General features: G+C 45.5%; 2 protein-coding genes across 2 annotated transcripts in view; both read left to right on the top strand.

The window, feature by feature from the left end:
* LOC126335095 (uncharacterized) overlaps positions 1-17333 on the top strand; it is a 499726-nt gene that overhangs the window by 470761 nt on the left and 11632 nt on the right. The window lies entirely within an intron of this gene.
* Positions 11418-15566, top strand: LOC126335102 (protein yellow-like). The gene has a single exon (XM_049998039.1). It carries the CDS (start codon positions 11651-11653, stop codon positions 13016-13018), a length of 1368 nt encoding a protein of 455 aa, XP_049853996.1. The 5' UTR covers positions 11418-11650; the 3' UTR covers positions 13019-15566.

Here is a 17333-nt window from a genome sequence, read left to right as displayed (position 1 = left end):
ACTGTAAAGCAATCACTCGTACACGCTTTTGGTCTATCTTGAAACATTTGGGAACTCATTTGACCGAGATCCTCTTCATGTCCGAAATCTCATGAATAATATTACGCTGAAGTTCTCGGGATGTGCACACAATCTATGCTGTCTTTTTACGACATATCCTCCGCTAAGCCAGGATGATGGAATGAACAGCACCCACGGTTTGAGGAACTGTGACTTAAGTTGGCCTTGTAAGACGCGCTTGATTTTCAGCACTTCCTTAAACACAGCAACCGCGTTCTTCAGAGTGGAGTAGGACGGACAGTTACCACTCAATGTAACTGACATAAATTTGTTTAGCGGTGTTACATTTTCACTTTCACTACGAACTCCGTGTTTTCTTGCAGCCATGTTCACTTCAAATCTAACACAGAAAAATAAAAATCAATGTTATTACTATGCAATTACTATCACATGTAATGTAAAAAACAAGGCGTAATGCCAAAACATCAGAATTAATGTAGATTCATTTCAAATGGAAGGGTTTGTTAGCAAAAAATTGGTTCAAATGGCTCTGAGCACTACGGGATTTAACGTCTAAGGTCATCAGTCCCCTAGAACTTAGAACTACTTAAACCTAACTAACCTAAGGACATTACACACATCCATGCCCAAGGCAGGATTCAACCTGCGACCGTAGCGGTCGCGCGGTTCCAGACTGTAGCGCCTAGAACCGCTCGGCCACCCCGGCCGGCAGAAGCTTGTTAGCACCCCATTGAATATCATAAAGTATGTTATTTCGGTGATTACAAAATCGAGTCAGATTTATATAGAACTTAGTAGTATGAGCCCAGGTATTAGCACGACGTTGCACCCACTCTGACCTGGACGCATCCACTGGTTCGGTTGGGAATGCTGTCATAAAGCCGTTGTGTTCTCTCCGGAGGCAAGTTGGCGCCGACTGTTGCAAATGGTCCTTGATATCCTGGATATCGGCAATGGCACAGAGTTGAGGTCCGTGTAGGACAGATGTGGGAGTCTTGCTGGTAACGAGAGTACCTCAACGTCACGCAGTCGCCAAGTGTGGGCGACCATTGTCCTGTTGAGAAATGGCACCACAGTACTGCCGCACGAAAGGTAAGACAAGACACGAGGACGCAGGATGTCCGTAGCGTCGCGTTGAAGCATCAGAGTTCCCTTAATCGTTACCAGCTGTGACCTGGAATCATACTCGACGGCTCCCCAGGCCTTGACGCCAGGAGTAACATCACTGTGCCTGTCTAAAACATTGGAAGAGTCGGACCTCTCCCCAGGTCGCCATCACCTTGGCCGACGATGGTGCAGAACTGCGATTCGTCGTTGAACACCCTGCGACGCAGTAGTCCGTTCTTTCCGGTCGCAGCACCAATCCACACGCAGCCAGTTGTGTTGTGGTGTTAATGGCAATCTACGTATCGGACAGTAATTCCCTAGTTCGCCTTCTGCTGGTGTCCAACCAATGGCGTGGAATGGCGCACACAATGTTTCAGGGATTTCATCACTTGTTCTCGGATGGCAGGCGCACATGTGAGGTGGTTGCGGTGTGCCTGGTGCACACTATGGCGATCCTCCCTTCTCGGTGGTCAGACGTGTTCGCCCGGAACGTTGACGACGAATATGCCTGCCGGCCTCACGTTCCCATGCAGTCCAACGCCGGGCCACTGTACCATCTGAATGACCCACATTCTGCGTAGTCCACAATTCGACAGGCCGGCGAAATGGGAACCCACAATGAGGCCCTTTTCCAACTCTGTCTCAAACGAATTCACGCCGTGTCCGTGTCCGCAAATGCTGCAACGCCCTGAACGTCATTCCTATGAAGTTCGGTACCTATATGGATAAATAGATTTTCTTGTGCGCAACTCGGTAGCGGAAGTCCAATTGTAACAACCCTGTATTTTAAAAACGACGCTGCCAGATTGTACAAAAGATAAAAAAAACCAGTTTGCGTAACGGGTTCCTTCCATACTCTCTGACTGGACGTCCTTGTTTGTTGTTAGGAAACAATGTGTACTTCTTTTCGTACTACCGGGTGATCAAAAAGTCAGTATAAATTTGAAAACTTAATAAACCACGGCACAATGTAGATAGAGGGGTAAAAATTGACACAAATGCTTGGAATGACATGAGGTTTTATTAGAACCACCCCATACTGCTAGACGCGTGAAAGATCTCTTGCGCGCGTCGTTTGGTGATGATCGTGTGCTCAGCCGCCACTTTCGTCATGCTTGGCCTCCCAGGTCCCCAGACCTCAGTCCGTGCGATTATTGGCTTTGGGGTTTCCTGAAGTAGCAAGTGTATAGTGATCAACTGACATCGCTAGGGATGCTGAAAGACAACATCCGATGCCAATGCGTCACCATAGCTCTGGACATGCTTTACAGTGTTGTTCACACATTATTCCTCGACTACAGCTATTGCCGAGGAAAGATGGTGGACATTTCCTGTAAAGAACATCATCTTTGCTTTGTCTTACTTTGTTATGCTAATTATTGCTATTCTGATCAGATGACGCGCCATCTGTCGGACATGTTTTGAACTTTTGTATTTTTTTGGTTCTAATAAAACCCCATGTCATTCCAAGCATGTGTGTCAATTTGTACCTCTCTATCTACATTATTCCGTGATTTATTCAGTTTTCAAATTTATACTGACTTTTTGATCACCCGGTATTTAGTACCTATTGAAAGGCAGACGAGTGTGTCATCGAGCTGGTTGCCGCCCATTCCCTCCCGTTGACTGAAACAGTGCACTCCAAACAATCGCATTCTCCTCCTTCCGTCGCATCAACAGAAGAAGGAAGATTTTGTTTAACTCCCGAGGTCATTAGAAACGTGCCACAAGCTCGGATGGTGTCTAGGCTGGAGAAGAAAATCGGCAGTGCCTTTGCAAAAGGAACCATTCCGGCATTTGCCTGGAGCGATTTAGGGAAATCACGGAAAACCTAAATCTGAATGGTCGGGCACGGGTCTGAGCAGTCGTCCTTCCGAACACAAGCCCAGCCTGCTAACCGCTGCGTCACCTCGCTCGGTACAGCTGCAGAAGTCAAGCGGTTCGAATACCAGCGTGGTCTCATAACAAGAGACGCTAATTTCATCGATGAATTTAGTTATCTATAGCTACATGGATACTCTGCAAATCACATTCAAGTGCCTGGCAGAAGGGTTCATCGAACCACCTTCACAATTCTCTATTATTCCAATCTCGTATAGCGCGCGGAAAGAATGAACATATATCTTTCCGTACGAGCTCTGATTTCCCTTATTTTATCGTGGTGATCATTCCTCCCTATGTAGGTCGGTGTCAACAAAATATTTTCGGATTCGGAGGAGAGAGTTGGTGACAGCAATTTCGTGAGAAGATTCCGTCGCACTGAAAAACGCCTTTCTTTAATGATTTCCAGCCCAAATCCTGTATCATTTCAGTGAGACTCTCTCACATATTTCGCGATAATACAAAACGTGTTGACCTTCTTTGAACTTTTTCGATGTACTCCATCAGTCCTATCTGTTAAGAAACCCACACCGTGCAGCAGTATTCTATAAGAGAACGGACAAGCGTAGTGTAGGCAGTCTCCTTAGTAGATCTGTTACATTTCCTGAGTGTCCTGCCAATAAAACACAGTCTTTGGTTACCCTTCCCCACAACATTTTCTGAGTGTTACTTCCAATTTAAGTTGTTCGTATTTCTAATTCCTAGGTATTTAGTTCAAATTATGGCTTTTAGACTTGACTCGTTTATCGTGTAACCGAATATTAACGTGTTCCTTTTGGCACTCATGTGGATGACCTCACACTTTTCGTTATTTAGGGTCAACTGCCACTTTCCGCACCATTCAGATATCTTTTTTTAAATCGGTTTTCAGTTTGTTTTGATCTTCTGATGACTTCATTAGTCGATAAACGACAGCGTCATCTGCAAACAGCCGAAGGCTGCTCAGAATGTCTCCAAAATCGTTTCTATAGATATGAACAGCAAAGGGCCTATGACACAACCTTGGGGAACGCCAGAAATCACTTCTGTTTTACTCGATGACTTTCAGTCAGTTACTACGAATTGTGACCTATCTGACAGGAAATCACAAATCGAGTCACATAACTGAGACGATATTCTATAAGCACGCAATTTAATTACGAGTTGCTTCTGTGGCACAGTCAAAAGCCTTTCGGAAATCCAGGCATACGGAACCGATCTGAAATCCCTTGTCAATAGAACTCAACACTTCATGTGAATAAAGAGCTAGTTGTGTTTCGCACGAACGGTGTTTTCTAAACCCATGTTGACTTCGTGTCAATAGAACCACGGTAGCCAAAGAGGATTGCGTACGACGCTGGTTGTTGTATGGGGCATAATTCAGGACGGTAAGCAAGTATTTAGGGAGCTTCGGGGTGTGGTGTCGGACAAAAGTAGAAAATATAATCTACATAAAGGCAAAAAGAAGATATTGGCAATTGAAAGAATAACCTGAAGAACAACAATCAGGAACCGCCGAGGAATGGGCGATCCCTCGTGCACCCGGCAGCAAGTGGAAGTGTGCCGGGCCGCGACTAGCAGTGGGAGAACGAGTGCGGTGACTCTGTGGTGGCGGCTGCCCCACGGCACTGGTCTCGCATGCAGGAAGACCGCCGTTCACGTCCCGCACCGGCCGCCCTGGTCTAGTTTTGCCGTAGCTTCCATACGAGGGGCGGTCGAAAAGTTTCTAAGCCGAGATAGTTACCGTAATGTCTCCCACAAACAACACCACCGACTTTCATGGTGAGCCTTTTTGGGTACGCAAGTCAAATTTCGCGGCTACAGCTTCGTTAGTTTTGCCACTACAATGAGTTGTATACCGCAGTGTAAGCAAAATGGCGAATATCGAGAGAATCAACAATCGTGCTATGATTGAATATCTTCATATAAAGGGAATGACGCCCAAGGAAATTGCGGAAGATATGCGGTATACACTTAAGGACAGTAATCCGTCTTATGCAATAGTGAAAATCTGGGTGTCCGACTTCAATCGTGCAAGAACGAGTGTATAAAAGGCGCCAAGGAGCGCAAGGCCTGTCACCGTTGCCACTGATGAAACAGTGCAATTCACGATACGATTTTGCAGGATCGTGGAACAACGTTACAGCATGTGATTACGTAGGCTTTCCCGGCGTAATAAGTCTTGAAAGTCTCTTCGGGTTTGCTGCCGGATCCTAAAATCAACTTGACTCGATATATCGGCGACCCAACTGGTCGCCACCTTCAGGAAAATGCTGCCTCTGCTGATGAGTCCCGCTGAGAGGATATGGCACTGAAGACTTCAGCTTTGCAACCAACGTGCTTCTCGAGATACGTGGATGATACCTTTTTCTTCTGGCCGCATGGACGTGATGCTCTTAACAGATTTTTGGGCCACTTCAACTGTCTTCATCCTCGTATCAAATTTACTATGGAGGTTGAAAATGATGAGATGCTTCCATTTTTAGACATTATGGTTTATAAAAAAACCAGATGGTATTTTGGGACACAGTGTTCACCGAAAGCCGACCCACACGGGATGGTATCTGCATCCTAAGAGCTGTCATCCACCACACCAACGCAGTGGCGTCCTTAGGACTTTTGTACGGAGAGCATATGCCATTTCCGACGCTGGCAGCTTAACCCAAGAACTTGAGCATTTGATGGCTGTTTTTAAGGAAAATGGATACTCCGAGAAGCAGATTCGTCGGGCTATGGACTTTGGACCATCTCCGGAGGTTTATGAGGAGGAACATAGATCGGTGGCCTTTCTTCCTTATGCTGGAGGCTTATAGTTTAAGATTGGACGAATTGTAAGGAATTTTAGCATTAAGAGTGTGTTCCGTCCACCTTCTAAGATTAGGGCACTGCTCGTCTCTGTGAAAGATGATTTGAGGCTTAGGAAACCCGGTGTGTACAAAATTTCGTGTCAATGTGGAAAAGCTTACATTGGCCGTTCGATTCGCACAGTGCATGACGTGTGGAACATCGCCGTCATACGAGGCTACAACAGCCGGAAAAATCGGCAGTAGCAGAACACTGCTGAAATGAGGGACACAGTATGAAATTTGAGGAAACCGTGGTAGTTGCCAACATTTCCGGTTCTTGGAACAGTGTCTATAAAGAGGCGATTGAAATTAGGTTGGCTGATAATTTAATCAACAGAGACAATGGGTTTCCTCTGAGCAAGACGTGGAATCCTGTATTATCTCGCATCAAAATTGGACGTTCTTCGGTGCGGCCCTGAGTGCGATATATCGTTGCCAGCAGTGTTTCACTAAGGGCGCCGCCACCTCCGTGTCTTGGAGGGCAGCAACCGTGATGGGCGGCGCATGCGCCGTGTACTGAACGGTGGCCTATACAGGAAGTCGATTTGCAACCTGGCGTCAGTTTTCAGCGGGTCTCATCAGCAGAGGCAGCATTTTCCTGAAGATGGCGATCAGTTGGATCGCCGTAATATCGAGTCAAGTTGATTTTAGGATCCGGCAGCAAATCCGAAGAGACTTTCAACAACGTTACAGCACATTGAAACCACGTTTAGAATCTCCCATGGGCGTGCTCATGACATCGTTGTGGATGTTTTGGGAATGCGGAAAGTTTCACCTCGGTGGGTCCCGAAAGACTTGAATGCAGATCAGAGACGGGAGCGGTGCAGTGTTGTGAAGAAATCGTCCGCCAATTAGAAGCGGATGAAGGCGGCTTTCTTGCAAGCTATGTCACAATGGACGAAACGTGTATTCACCACTTCGATCCTGAGACAAAACCACAGTCACAGTAATGGAAGCATCCTTCATCCCCTACCCCAAACAAAAAATTCCGTGTGCAAAAATCAGCCGGTAAGGTGAAGGCATCCGTCTTCCGGTATGCAGAAGGGCTAATTACTGTGGTTTACTTGCAAAAAGACGTAACTGTCAGTACATCATACTATTGTACCCTCCTGCGCCGTTTGAGAGTAGAGATAATGGAAAAAAGGGCACGGAAAATTGGTGCGCGAAGTTCTTTTGCATCAGGACAACGCACTAGAGCACAAAGCCCTCGCAACACTGGAAACTCTGCGTGACTGCGGGTTCGAATTGTAACGTCATCTGCCATCTTCTCCAGATTTGGCTCCATCAGACTTTTTTCTTTTCCCAAGCCTTAAAGACTTCAAAGGACGACGATTTGAAAATGATGATGCAATGATTGATGGTGTGAAAGCTTCGTTGGATTCGAAATCGAAGACCTTTTATTTGAATGGTTTACAGAAGTTCTCTAAGCGGGTATTACATTGAAAAATAGATTCTTACTGTGAAATTTCTGTTATTCTTTAGTTAGCCTAGAAAATTTCGACTCCCCCTTGTACACCACTTCAGGAGAATGGTTCCCTCCACAAGGAGAGGAATGAGTGCGTCTTTGTCTTCTTCTACTTGGAATTAATGCTCCTTCTTAATGAGCTTGACGTATAAAAACATTGTTCTCTAAGCTTGCTTTCCTATCCATATTAAAACAACTATCCCTGCTTTCTACTGAAAAAACAAGAGAAAAATATAGCAGCATTGATGAATACAGATTTGAAAATCGAACTTCTGCGCTACATTAGTGACACAATATCTTAATATACATTTGATCGTTATTATAAACAAACTAAAAAAAGTTGCACATAATCAGTTAGACAAGATTCTCCCAGTTGTCAGTAACGCGACAGGCGACTGCTAGCAGAGGGAGTATCCAACTGTAAGACATGACATTTCTCAACTGCGCACGCCTTGTACGCCAGTTCAAAACTTCAGGAGTAATAGATCATTATTTACTTCAGAGCATTAGAGCCATTTTCACATTTCTTCAGATTATTTACGGTGAAACTCATCAACTTCTTCGCCGTATGTGGCTCCCTCAGCATTGAAATACGACGTTAACGAGGTGCCCCGTAAGTATGCTTAAGAGATCCGAAGATCAAACATCTAGCTTGCAAAATCCAACTTGTGCTTTTCTCACATGACGTCCTGAAAGCCGTGGCTCAAGGCAGTCATGTAGATCCAGTATTTCATGACTCCAACAAACATTTGTCTCAGCAGCATGCAAAAGTTTACTGAGAGAATGTTCGATCAGTGGGGTGTAAAATGAAATTTGTGGACGTCTTGGTACGGAGGACGAAGCAGATTGTGTTGGGTGGAGAGTAGAAAATAACTTCAGGAGCGGCTCAGGGAAGCGTTTTAGGACCCTTGCTGTTCATGTTGTATATTTGTGATCTGGTAGATAACAGTAACCTCAGACTTTTTGCAGATGATGTGGTTATCTATAACGAAGTGCTCTACGAATAAAGCTGCACACATATCCTAGCAGATATTGATAAGCGTTCACAGAGCTACAGAGTTTAGCAACTAGCTTTAAATTTGAACTTGTGCAATTCAGAAAACGCTGGTAAGTAGTATTCTATGACTAAAATTTCGTGAGTAATAACTGGAATCAGTGAACCTATACAAACGCCGGGGAATAACCATTTGTGGATATATGAAGTGGAACCACAACATAGGTTCAATCGTAGGTACGGCACGTGGCAGACGGGTTCATCGCTGATAAAATGCAGTACGTCGGCAAAGGAAAGTGTTTACAAAACGGTTGTGCGTCCTGTCTTAGAACATTGATCAGGTGTGTAGGACTCCTACCAAATAGGACTATCAGAAGTTAATTCAGGTAGGCTATACAAAGAAGGGCTGCAGGAATAGTCATAGCTCTGTTTTACCCGCGGGAGAATGTCACCTAGATTCTGAAAAATTTGAATTGGGAAACCCTTGAAGGTGAACATCACTCTCCCGCGAAAGCCTACTTATAAAATTTCAAGAACCAATATTAAATGAAGAACGTAGGGATCTACTTCAGTCACCTATGTACAGAAACGTGAAGACAAGATCAGTCTAACATTGCAGCGCACAGGAAGGCACTGAAACAGTCATTCCTCCCGCGAGCTGTACCCTAATGGAATTGGAACAAGTCTAATCAGTTCGTAGAAGCGTAAGCGTCATCTCCATGCGCTCAGAGTAGTTTGCACAGTATATGTGTCGATCTAGATTACTGATCTTCAAATACGAGCTGTGTCTCATAAAGTGAATTATACCGAACTGTATTTCAAAGGACGGCTGTGTGTAGACTTAAAATCGGAACTGCGGCTGAAATAAATAGCCGGTCGTAATTTTCGAACAGTTGCTGCAACACTCTATTATAGACATTATATGAATCCTTAGAAAACCATCAGGTCTGAGCTCCAGTGTCATTCCTGCAGACATTTTGAATCCATCAGTCTACAGCCAGAATGTCCTGTTATCATATTGTCATACTGACCATGTGTGATCCCCCGAAATGGTAGAAATTCTGAACAGATCTTAGTATACGTAAACGGAAGTCTCTGCTGAGACGCTGAGGTCCACTGTTTTACGGCTGTGGCACCCAGTTTAGTGGTTTACTTCTGACGAGAGACGGTTGATTTGAGAAGAGGTGATCAACAGCGAGGTCGTCGATCCCATCGGGTTAGGGAAGGATGGGGAAGGGAGTCGGCCGTGCCCTTTCGAAGGAACCATTCCGGTATTTGCCTGAATCGATTTAGGGAAAACCTAAATCAGGATGGCCGGACGCGGGTTTGAACCGTCATTCCCCCGAATGCGAACTCCGTGTGCTAACCATTGCGCCACCTCACTCAGTAGCAGGGCAGGGCAGGGCAGGGCAGGGCAAGGCAGCGCAGTGCTGTGGGGTAACCCACACCGTGTTGCCCGCCTAACGGGTTCCCCCTTCGAAAATCGACGCCGTGTCAGCTGTCTGGGTTTTACCGAGCACGCGGTGGTCGATATCGCTGGGGTAGAGACGGCGGCGTCCACAGTTCCGGCCTTACGCAATGAGGAGTGCGGAACACAGCCGCGCGCTCACGCATCTCCTCGTCTCTCATCAGTTACTGATGCGTCTGGAGTGATAAGTGAAAAGCTGTGCGGGGCGGTGACTCGAACCTGGATTTCCTGCTTTTAGCGAGTACTCGCTTCAACTTGTACGCCATTTGAACACACTTCCAGGCTTTCATTGTCACTGATATTTTCGCCCGTCACTTCGGAACATTACTTCAGGAATGATTAGTTTCGGCCGTTTGTCATCTTCACATCAGTTAAAACGTTATACACGGAGTCATTTTGACGAGATACTTGGTACGAAACTTGGTACGTCGAGCCTGGCATGATACGCTCTATTCTTTGCTGTACTGATTTTTATCCCAAATTGTAAAAGTATATTAACTTTCATTTTAAGTGTGGAAAACAAAACTAATCGGTGTCTATTACTCAGACTTCTCCTTTTGAAATTATTTACCTGCAAACTTTCTGAGACGTACTGCTTAGTCGGTAGCGGGAAGCCAACCTAAAAGCCTCATTCAAGCTGGCTGGGATGCTACAACAGTCAGCCGTTCGTATTTGGTAAAGGTTCGAGTTACGTCCTCCTCTTACAACTTACGTCGTCTGTTTGCGCTACGCGAGGCGGGGTGTTTAAGAACTTGTTTGTGAACAAAATTTGTCAGGCGGTGCATTTTGCGTCGTACTAACCCCCCGCAACACCAAGTGGAGAGAGAGGCGAGGGGTATTTTATGCCTACCTTTTGAAAATATCGTACCCTAGTAATATATTTTAAAATTCCGAAAAAAATATTTATCGTTTTAATCGACTTTTTCAGTTAAATGTAACCCAAAAAAACCTGGAAAACATTCACTACGGTTTCCAGAATACAGTGTACACCAACATCCAACCAATGGATACTTATCACTTCAAGTAAAGCAACCAAATCTATCTCAAAATGTGAATAATTCTCGCCACGCTCAGTGCTTACATGTTTCGTTTACACATCTTGGCACAGCTACATGACTCCCTCACTGCTTCAAACAATTAATACACGTACCATCTGATGATGAACCGCTAGGCGATTCGAACCGATGTCATACCGATATTTTCAAATTCAGCTCGCTTCTTTCATATCCCTGTATCTTTAAAAAGTTTGGTGTGAATGAAACTTAACGATAATTAACGAAATCTGTTTTTCTTTTTTTGTGATCATAAACTACCCCTCCTCTCTGTGTACACACTACGGAAAATGCGTTGGTACTGCTAGGACTGCGCAAAATATATTTTCAGGTCCTGCATCCTTGTTATGCATCAGTAGCTATTTAAAAAGATGTTGTTAGTGAACATTAACAACAGTCAACGAAACTTGTTTTTTTTTGTGGTAGGTATAAAGTGCCCCTCTACCCCCTCACCCTCCCTCCCCTTGGTAGTACGCTAGGGTTGAACCGAGTTGTCGCGGAGAGTGGAGGGAGCCGTCTGCGCGTAGGCGGCCGCCGTCCCCACCTCGGGCGCAGGCGCCCCGCCCCCCTCCACGGCCTCGTGCTTGCCGCCAGCCGCAGGCCTCAGTCGCGCGCTACAGTCGAGAGATTAGGCAGTCACGCTTCGGGATACTTCGGACTGCGCCGTGTGGATCCGCGTGACGCGTCGTATCGCCACCGGGTATATAGAGAGGGGTCGCGCACAAGCGGGGTTTGCTCCAGTCCCTCCTCGACCGTTCTGTGAGCGTGCGCGCACTCCTGCGAACCCAATCGATTAGAGTTGCCGTTCCGTCCGAGCGTCGAAGTCTCCGTCGCACCATGCGGTGGTTGGTGCTGCTGCTGCCGTTCCTCTGCGTCGCCGCGGCGCAGAGGCCCGAGCTGAACGAGTTCAAAGAGGTGTACATGTGGAACCAGTTCGACTTCAAGTGGCCGGACGAGTCGGCGCGGCTGCGCGCGCTGTCGGACGCTCGCTTCCAGCCCGTCAACTGCGCGCTGTCGGGCATCCGCGCGTGGCGCGACCGGCTGTACGTGACGGTGCCGCGGCTGCTGCCGGGCGTGCCGGCCACGCTCGCCTCGCTGCCGGCCACCGCGCCGCCGGGCGCCTACTCGCCGCCGCTCGACCCCTTCCCGTCCTGGGACATGCAGGCCGTCGGCAACTGCACCGCGCTGCAGTACGTGCAGAGCGTCGAGATCGACGCCGCCGGCAGGATGTGGGTGCCCGACTCGGGCCGTGTCAACACGCAGTCGGGCAACGCGGACGCGCGCTGCCCGCCCAAGCTGCTCGTCATAGACGTGGAGACCGGGCGCGTGCAGCGCACCGTCCAGTTCGAGCCCGGCCTGCTCGCCCCGGACTCGCTGCTCGCCGACGTCGTGGTCGGCGACGACGACGTGGCGTACGTGAGCGACGCGAGCCCGAGCGACCCGGGCATCGTGGTGGTGAGCGCGCGCGACAGCCGCGCCTGGAAGGTGCGCGACCGCACCATGCGCGCCGACAGCACGTTCGTGCAGGTGGGCCAGCGCCGCACCGAGCTGCGCCACAACGTGTTCGCGCTGGCGCTGTCGCCGCGGCCGCGCGCCGGGCCCCGCCGCCTCTTCTACTCGCCGCTCAGCAGCTACGACCTGTTCTCCCTACCCACGGACGCGCTCGCCGCGCCCGGCGTCGCCGTCTCGGCGCTCGTCAGGAACCACGGCCGCATGCAGTCGCCGGTGCAGGCGGCGGCGGCCGACTGGCACGGCAACCTCTACCTGGGCTACCTGCAGCAGGATGCCGTCGCGCGCTGGGACAGTTCGCAGCCGCTGGCGCAGGCCCGCCTGCTCACGCAGGACCCGGAGCGCCTGCAGTGGATCTCGTCGCTGGCCGTAGACGCCGACCGCAACCTCTGGGTCGTCAGCAACCGGCTGCAGAACTTCATGGCCGGCACCGTCAACCAGCAGACGCCTAACTACCGCGTCATCCGCGCTTTCGTCGACGCCAAGTCGTACCTGTACAGCGACGACGCGTGGACACCGCAGCAGGGCGGCGCCTTCACCGTGCCCGGAGCAGCCGCCACCACCCGCAGCAGCACCAGTAGCTTCGTCACCACCACTACAGTGCCGCCGCACGCAGACGGCGGGGCTTCCGCTTCGGCCGTCACGGTGCTACTCTACTCGTTACTGTTGTTACCGATGCTAGTCGTTCTAGCCTGAGGTGCTCAGTAATAACTGTGAAGTAAAAATCACCGAGCACTCGTACTTAGTCGCGCCGCACGACGCTCGCTACAAGCGGGGACACTCTCTTACAGTGTGGGACTCGACCAACATTTTCAAAATTTGCTGTACTTATTTGGTGGTAACCGTAGTCTCTGTTCTTCGCGAAACTGAGACAGTGAGACAAATGGAAAACTTAATCAACGAGCCCCCTCTACTGTCAATGGACACTTTGAAGCACAGATCCACGTAAAGGCTTCATCGAGTTGCCAAAGGACCTTCATTTCTATGTCAGCACACTAGAAAAGGGAATCTACAAATTTTTCCAATTTCTGAGTTAAACAACACAACACTGAAGTAACTTCGTGTCATCGTTGACAATTTCCAGAATGAGATTTTCACTCTCAAGCGGAGTGTGCGCTGATATGAAAGTTCCTGGCAGATTAAAACCGTGTGCCGGACCGAGACTCGAACTCGGGACCTTTGCCTTTCGCCGGCAAGTGCTCTACCAACTGAGCTACCCAAGCACGACTCAAGTAAAGCTGTGAGGACAGGTGTGAGTCGTACTTAGGTAGCTCAGGTGGTAGAGCACTTGCCCGCAAAAGGCAGAGGTCCCTAGTTCGAGTCTCGGTCCGGCACACAGTTTTAATCTGCCAGGATCTTTCGTCGTTGACAACTGTCTGTGATTGTACAATAGCGTAAAAATTTGTAGGATAGGGAAATATTTTTTAAAACTTTGTCTACAAAACGCATCGCTACAATTCTTCTTTCAAAATTTTGGGCACATGACAGATGTGAGTTGTGTATTTTATGGCATATTATTTCGTTATTTCTTCAGAAAATTCTGCAGATGGTCTGAGAGATGTTCTATGTATTTGGATCCGATGTCGGATACATTACGACAGATATCTGCCAAAAATCGAGGTTCTGGTTTTTTCACGTCACAAGAACCTCCTTCCATAAGAGACTTAACCCCTGGTGATGGAACTGTGCCTTGAAATTCACATTGGCGTAGTAAATACGCCGTTGATAACCATGTAGACGGACTTTAGTACCAAGTTTTCCATTTGTAAAAGAAGACAGGCATTTAGCTAGCAGTGACATGTCTGTGCTGACCACTTTTATGTTCTACAGCGACACTTTGAGAGTGTTTAATTTCACCGCCAAATTGTTGAAAGATAACAAAAGCACTTCACATTGCCAGAAGACTGGCTATGAGGTGTATCTGTGGAAGGAAGGAGGCTGAATCTGTCAGTCTGTGGAAAATGAGAGTTCACCAGCAAAAGGCAGTCATCTGGCACGGAATCTGTTATCGCTTGTGCAGAAAAATACCACAAAATTAATACAGAACAGACTTATTTCCTCCTCCTCCACGTTACGCTGTTCAGTAGCAGAAATACTTGACAATTACCTTGAATGTAACGTCGTCAGCATAAAAATTAAAATGGGTTTTGGTATTCCCAATAGTATTACAGGGCAGCATTGTCCGCAGTATCATTCCTTCCATTCATCTGCCTCTTTAGCTCCAGTGCACGCGTGTGCGTGTGAGAGAGAGAGAGAGAGAGAGAGAGAGAGAGAGAGAGAGAGAGAGAGAGAGAGAAGAGAGTGCGCTTGGGGGAAGATGGATTTTTGTAGTCGACTAACCAACAAAATCTCATATGATTCCCTCAGCTAATGATTGATGTCACGTCCTACAAAGGAGCTATAAGCTTAACCAAATTTCATATAGGATAGGGAAATATTATTTAAACCTTTGCCTACAAAATGCATTGGTACAATTCTTCTTTCAAAATTTTGGGCATATGACAGATGTGAGTTGTGTATTTTATGGCATATTATTTTGTTATTTTCTTCAGAAAATTATGCAGATGCTCTGAGAGATGTTCTATGTATTTGGAAGCTATCAGCTACTTGTGTTATCTGTAAAAATACTGTGTCCACTTTGTAAATATGTATTTGTGTATGTACTGATCCACTGAGCAAGTAATAATATAGAATTCATAAGAACTGTGATCCAAATGATAAATGACTGGATGTTGTGTGGTGTGTGAGTCCTTGTTAAATGAAACTGTTTGCTGTTCATGAAATCTGTTTCACTTTCAACAAAGGGAGGCAGGCTATATGACATCAGAGGTAGAAAATCAGTCTGAACACATCTTCTAGTTAAGCATATAACTTCAGATTCTCAGCTAAAACTCGTACCAAATTAAACATATTTACAGCTTCAGTTTTGCACTCAGTTTAATAGCAGTGTTATCTTTTCATTTGAGCAGTATAGTATTTGTCATAGATTGTGTTCTATAACTGTAATATTATAAAATCTCTGACAAATGAGGTAGCTGTATATTCATAACTGCTAAGGTTTGTATGAAATAAACTGTGTTACTCATTAGTGACACATAACTTTGTGAAATCATTCAGCACACATCCAGAAATTTAATGTTACCTAAAACTAACTCTAAACACTGTGTGTATGTATGTGAAACTGTTTATAATGTACACTTTGACCTCGTGATAATGGCTATAATAAAATTTATCTTCACAATTATTTGTTTCCATTGTGTAATTTAGTTAAGATAGTTTTGGTTTTGCTTTCAGAGAATACATTTACAATATTTTCAAATATTCGAGAGTCACTTTCATCCACAGCAAATTATAATCTTTGGTTGTGTGGCATTCACATCATGCTTATGTCATAGATATTTATCATTCTTTCAGTGTGCAGTTCCTTTTCTGAACTCAATCTCCAAATAGTGCAAAGTGACAAAATTTTGGCCTTTTGTGTCTCATGTATTATAATAGCAGATTCTGTTTATACTGTCGAGAGAGAGAAGAGGGAATCAGCCTTTACTTTGAACCACAAAATTTGCTAACCATGCTGAGTGGTAAAATACTCTCATAAGGCTGGGATATAGTTCTCAACATCTATGAAGTATTATCAAATTCTTGGTGAAGTGTTATTCTAGCTCTAAACGTGTGACTGTGATACATCTTAATGTGTCAGGTATATTGCATATATGATTTAATCAAATATTAAATTACTGGAATTAAAATGTTTCTATCAACCAGTCATGAAGAAATCGCCTACTCCGTTCCTGCCAGAGAAAACATTACATTCAATAGTTGCAAACTATTAAAAGTATCACTTTAGATTCAGCAAGTCAATTTAGATTTCTTGATGTATGCAACAGCCAATTCCATAAGGAGAATGAAGAATTATTTCCTGTTCTTTTTTATATGAAGAGAGTCACATTTCAGTGGTTTCTTCGTTTCTTCTCCTGGCAGTGTTTCATTAAATTGAACCAAACAAATTATACAACAAAAATCAAAATAAACACATGTAAACACGAAGTGATCTGTCATATGCAAAAGAATAGGGAAGCACTGATTTGGGTTGTCTAAGCATCATACCAAAGAAGAGAAATAGTATTCATCATCTTCTTCAGTCAAATGGCTCTGTCTCAAATGAGTTCAATTCAAAGACGGACAATTACATTTTTCATTAAGTTTAGATGTTAACTGATTCCAGTAGTACTTTTCAAGTCAAATCTAATCATAAACTTCTCAAGTTTCAAAAATGGACAAAATTTGGGCATCTCCATTATATTTCAACTTCATATCAGGCTAACTTCAGCAGCAGCCAATATAATGACAGGATCACCTTTCTGGCATTCCCATACTGCTACACATATTCAGTTTGGCAGAACCGCTTATGTTAAGATTTTGTATTTTCAGTCGTATCTTACATTACAATTTAACATAATAAAGTGCAATTACAGAAGAGAATGTGTACTAAGTTCATTGTAAACAAGCAAGAAAAGTCAAGAGATAGAAGCAATCAGAACATGACCACAGAATGCTCATATGTACAACATAACTGGCCAAATTTCAACTTTGTTATTCACTCTATATCAAAAAAATGAACTGAAATTTGCTTTTAAAAGATCATAGTAATGAAAGGTGGAGTCAACCGTCTTTGACAATGAGCTCCTCATATGTATGAGGGGTAACCATAAAGTTTTAATCATTACTTCGAAAAATAAATTTCTGTAATTTGTTTGTTGTTTGTTTGCAAGTACAAGTCAGGAATCCTGGTATCATAGTACGCCACCAGAAGAGACAAAATAAGAAGGTGCAGCTCACTGAAAAAGTGGAGCACTGCAGAGTAACTCCTTTTTGCCAGCAGTGAAATGTTATGGCTTCGGCAACCCAATCCAGACAACTTCTGAAGTTGTACAGATTGCTCTGACACAGCTGCAACTTTTCCTTAATAATCATGAAGTTTAAAAATACTGTAAAAAATCCAGGATAGAAT

This window comes from Schistocerca gregaria, chromosome 2 (genome assembly GCF_023897955.1).
Source record: "Schistocerca gregaria isolate iqSchGreg1 chromosome 2, iqSchGreg1.2, whole genome shotgun sequence".
NCBI classification, from domain to species: domain Eukaryota; kingdom Metazoa; phylum Arthropoda; class Insecta; order Orthoptera; family Acrididae; genus Schistocerca; species Schistocerca gregaria.
Note: the sequence above shows the minus strand (reverse complement) of the source record. Positions and strands in the feature narration are given on the sequence as shown.

Coding starts and splice junctions, on each gene's coding strand:
- LOC126335102 (XM_049998039.1), top strand. CDS start 11,651: ATGCGGTGGTTGGTGCTGCTGCTGCCGTTCCTCTGCGTCGCCGCGGCG.